This window comes from Diaphorina citri, unplaced genomic scaffold, assembly GCF_000475195.1.
Source record: "Diaphorina citri unplaced genomic scaffold, Diaci psyllid genome assembly version 1.1 scaffold9779, whole genome shotgun sequence".
NCBI lineage: Eukaryota > Metazoa > Arthropoda > Insecta > Hemiptera > Psyllidae > Diaphorina > Diaphorina citri.
Window position 1 is genome coordinate 18,535 of NW_007387153.1, and position 5,238 is coordinate 23,772.

A 5,238-nucleotide genomic window follows, 5' to 3' on the forward strand; every position below is an offset into this window, starting at 1 on the left:
GGTTTTTAAAATCAAAAGGTGTTTTTTTTTTTTTTTTTTTTTTTTTTTTTCATTTCTTTCCATGTTCCAATAGTCGATCCATGTCGGCTGAACTATCCAAATTGCCTCGATAACATAGTTTCCTCGTGGTCGACCAAGTTTGGACACACCTTTAAAGACTTCACTGTCCACGTTTCAGGTCTTCAGTCACCTGGTCGACCTGTCCACAACGCTGAACAAGATGCGCCTAAATCAGGGTGTTATCACAGGAGATACCATGCCCTCCCCTGCCCCCTCTCTACCTGACTTGGTACCTCCCCTGACTCTAGTGGCCCCGTGGTGTTTTGAGGCGTTGAATCTATCTGATAGGTATCATCGGGGTAAACTCAATGCATACAGGTAAGTCATATACTGTAGAGTTCCAATGTCCTAGGGACCTAGGCTAAGGGTGGGTAAACAGGAATGGTCGAACATCCTCTGTGGGTTTCACCAACTTTGTTTTCAGCCCCTAACAGCCTGTTAGCTTAACAGCCCTTTTAAGCCTATACAAATCAAATGGAACTTAAGTAACTGGCTGTTAGCTTAACAGGACTTCTAAGAGCTGACAAAAATATTGGTGAAACCAAACCTATGTTATTATCCCTTACGCCTGGACTAAGAGACTGAATATCTGATGTCCAAATCCATGTGAAGTGTTTTCATGTATTTTATTTTATGTTCACAGGCTTCTATGTTCCATGCTACAGGACCCATGCCTCTCTCCTCAATATATCTCTCAACTCTACAGGGTGTTTCATCAAGGTCTCGTATGTTCCGATCAAAGTATTGTCAACATTATAATCAAATACACAGGGCCACGCTTCCTCTCCTTGAACTTGCCTGGCTCCAGTCTCCTCTATCTTGATATTATCCATGCCTGTAACAAGGTTATCATCTCGCCTGATCTGAGAGCTACCCCCCGCACGGAGGCTGTGTCTATGTTGGCAACACTGTTAGGTATTCTCGATACACACAAGCATGTTGCCATGTTACAGCCAAATTCCCCCCTGTTCCAAGTCACCCAGTGTCCCGATGCCAAAGATTTAGTGTTGAATATTCTACTAAGGTGTGGTAAGACAGAACCCACAGGCCAAGCACGTTGTATTGCACTTAGTAGTCTTGGTATATTCCTACATCATACACTCAGCTCTAGTACCCCTCAACATCCTTGTGCCAAGGAAGCACTCAACACTTTACTCTTAGCTCTCAAGTTCAATCATGATACCATAGCACAAGTTGCGTGTGATGTTCTATTGAGCCTAACGAATCTCTGCAAAGTCTTACTACAAGTTTATCCAGAGATACCATCCCGTATTATAGAAGTGCTCGCGAGTACATTATCTTATCTGATGCCAGTGGATGCCAAGGACAAGAGACTCATGACCTCATTAGTGTTTTGTCTTGGAGAATGGACAATGCAAGTCCCCCCGGCTGTCTTGTACAAACCTAAAACTCACAACCCCTGTCTCCTACATACAGTGTTTCAGATTCTTACTCAGCTTTGTGAGGGTGGCAAGGCTCGTGGTATTCCTATTAGTGGTGCATTCCATCAGGATATAGTGGCTGAGTTTAACCCTAACATTGTATTGGATGACCTCAAATCCGATGAGAGTCCTACACTCGGCAGGAGATTCCTAGGGGAAGGTTCTGGAGGTCATCTGAGTAGTACAGGACATGCAGTACAGCTAGCAGCTAAGATGATCATTGGACACTTGGTGAATCACATAGGACATTTCCCACTGAGTGGTGGCGTAGCCAGGATCAGCTCCTTGGTATCTGAGTATGATGATATTCCAAACCTATGTTATCAAGAGCAGCAGCTATCTAGTCAGGTGTTGTGTGCTCCCAACATGCAACTGTTTGTCCTAGGATCAAGCTGTCTGATGTCACTCATAGAGTTACCTGCGTTAGAAGTACCTGGTGGTGGTATTACTGCTGGTCTCATCACAGCACCATCACAAGTTAGAGTACTCTTGAGAGACCTCGGTGGTAAATCTTGTTGGGATGCCTCCATCTTGTATTGTTCTCCTGAACAACTCGCTAATATTCCATCCTCTACTTTATCCAATGTGTCTCGCGCCAAGGTGAATGCACCTCGCTGTGATGATACTATGAACTCTTGTATTGTAACTCTACCTCAATATACAATGAGACATAGACCCCCCTCAGTACTCCCTATGGCACAGGACTCTGCACCAGACCTTGATAACCTGGATGATCTACTCAGATACATAGGACACACTAGTCCAGAGTGTTTGGAAACTTTAGACACACCTCGTAATATCCCAGCTTCACGTAGTTCTATCAATACAGAACTCGAACAAGATACAATCGGATGTATCTTGAGCGAACGCTATGTAGAATCTGACTATGTCGATAAAAACTCAGCACGGCTAAGTCAAAGTAAACCCTGTGAACGTCCTACTCAGAGATCTACCACGCCCTACTCACCCTTCCAGTTCTGTCGACTGTTATTCTCTCAGCTTGGATTCACATCATGGGATCATAGATCTCAACTCTATCTACTCGATAAGAATGAGAAGCTGACGCGAGAAATTCGGAATCTCGACACGCAGACATGTAGGGAAACACACAAGGTAGCTGTTATATTTGTAGCACATGGTCAGGAAGACAAGAGTTCCATCTTATCCAATACAGCAGGCAGTCAAGCGTATGAAGAATTCATTTCAGGTCTGGCCTGGGAAGTGGAGCTAGAAACTCACACGGGATTCATGGGGGGACTACAGAAAGGTAAATCAACATCCGGTACCACAGCACCCTACTATGCAACTTCCTTCTGTGAAACTCTATTCCATGTAGCAACCAGAATGCCCTCTCACACAGCCGAAGCCTTACTACACAAGACCAGACATCTAGGCAATGATGAAATCCATATTGTATGGTCAGAACATCATAGAGATTATAGGAGAGGCATTATTCCTACAGAGTTCTGTGATGTTCTTATTGTGATCTATCCTCTACCTAACCGTTTGTATAGAATTACCATCAATAGAAAACCAGACGTTCCCTTGTTTGCGCCCCTGTTCCATGAAGCTATTGTAGAACACAAGACATTACCTGGACTAGTACGTGCCACAGCATTGAACGCATCTCGTGCCAAACGTAGTATGCTGCCGTTCTATCAGCAATACTATGAGGAGAGATATCGCTCACTGGACACTGTACTCAAGCAACATCGGGCCAGTACAACGTTTGAAGACTTTACAAGTCAGGTGTTCTCGCCAGTGCACATAGATGGTGGCATGTCTTCCGAACAAAATAGAACAAGTCTAATGGGTAGCTCAGTACCTAGTAGTTTAGTAAGTGTAGAAAGTCATAGTGGTGGTACATCAGAGTCCTCATGGAGTACGCATCATACAGCAGGTGAAGGTGTATCACCTCGCGTTGGAAAGAAGTTAGCTATGAAATCCGTATCCCTGACAAGCAGTAGATAAATATTCCATACTAACATTCGACCAGGCAATGGAACGTGTATTTCAACTATTTGAGAATTCAGTGGGAAAGTTATTAGTTTACTCAAGAACCTTAAGAGATTATTCCTCATTAACTTATTATAATAAAATTGTGATATGGACAAATCTAGGATAATCTTTGTATCTCGTTTGGGACTCAAATCTGCACCCACCAGCTTACTGCCTGGTCCACTCTTCCAACGCGCGACGTCAGTATAGTTATATCTATATTTGGCGTCTATCCTGTTACTGAAAGCAACTCTCGCAAATATTTTGACGTCACCACGGCTATTTATGTAAGTTGTAAGCTGTTTTGTGTTTAATGCATGCTAAACAAAGCCATGCCATGTTTCCTCGGTAATACTACTTGAAATATCTTTTTTTCTTTTCACTCCTCATTTCTCCTATGAAATTCCTTAAATATGAACTACCTACGATAATCGTTTACTTTCTAATCTCAATTTTGAACTCCATTTCATATTTTTCCTGTTTTGTCTCCTTCATTTTCTCCTAGCTAGAATCATTTTTATCTCCCCCTTTTTGTTGTTATTTAATTATTTGTTCCTGACCTTTTGAGCTCCTCTAGGCAGTTTTTTGCTGTAGAACAAATAGAACTAGGGAAATCGAACTTTTCACGCTATTCCAGATTATTAGGAACTAAAAAAATCACAATAAAAACAATAGCAAGTATGTAATCCTTATTGATATTTTCTTCTCGTATCCATCGTACATATTTACGTTTAATTTTAAAAAAGAATAAATCAAAATTTGTAAATTATTAATTATCAACATATTATTATAATGCAAACTAAGGTTCGTGTCTCTCAAGTCCTGTTAGTTTTGTCCTCATAACTCAAAGGGCAATTTTCTTCCTGAACTGGGACACGAACCTTTGACCTTAAATTGCTAGGCCATCAGAGCTATCACTCATTTTAGACTTTAGTAAGAATAAGAAGCACACGATTAAAAACTATGATTCTATGGGACAGATGTAAAATATTAGAATTTCACCAGTTACTTAGTATGTACTTGTACAAATCACTTTTACACAAAGGTTTCCAGAATTTAAATTGTTTTTATGAATAATAACTAGTTATTTATTTTATAACAAAAATATTTATATTTATTTATTTTAATATATGGAAATTTTAATATTATTTTTTACTTAACCGTCAATGTGGTTTTTACTTTCTTCATAGAATTTTCCACCAAAATATTGACTTTTTGGAAAGAAAAGTTGAGAAGTAGGTAAAGAATACCTACTTACTAGTATGTTGTGGTTTGAAGATAATCATAATAATCACAATTTTTACCTTCTTGATATGATTTGTTTGATTAAGGCTTTCTTTACAAACTCGTTCTTGACTGAAACAGAAAGAAAAAGTTTCAATTTATACATCACAATCACAAATTGCCCATTTCCTATTCATACAAAATTAAACTGAATACCTACACTACCTATGTAATTGTGTAAAAAACTGATAAGTTATCCTGGAGCCATGGGTACAGAAGTTAAGATACCATCTGAGTGAGGTACTGGGGTACCATAGACCATAGATCATTATTCATGGAACCTAGATGGTCTTTCTTTGTTATCTAGAAAGCTTGAGATTCATTCAGTTTATTTCCCCCCATTTTCCTCATCACTTTTGGGAAAAACCAAAATAAAAACCATCTCTTACCATTTGTTTTCCTCTTGTCACGTGCATGTTTAGATGTGAATAATACATGTTCTTTGTAATTTTTA

General features: G+C 39.8%; 1 protein-coding gene across 1 annotated transcript; it reads left to right on the forward strand.

Annotated features, from left to right (window-relative positions):
• The first annotated feature begins 150 nt into the window (after window positions 1-150).
• LOC103522628 (probable Rho GTPase-activating protein CG5521) lies at window positions 151-4,011 on the forward strand. Its single transcript, XM_026832670.1, has 2 exons — window positions 151-378; window positions 704-4,011. Exons 1-2 carry the CDS (start codon window positions 221-223, stop codon window positions 3,471-3,473), a joined length of 2,928 nt encoding a protein of 975 aa, XP_026688471.1. The 5' UTR covers window positions 151-220; the 3' UTR covers window positions 3,474-4,011.
• Window positions 4,012-5,238: the final 1,227 nt, after the last annotated feature.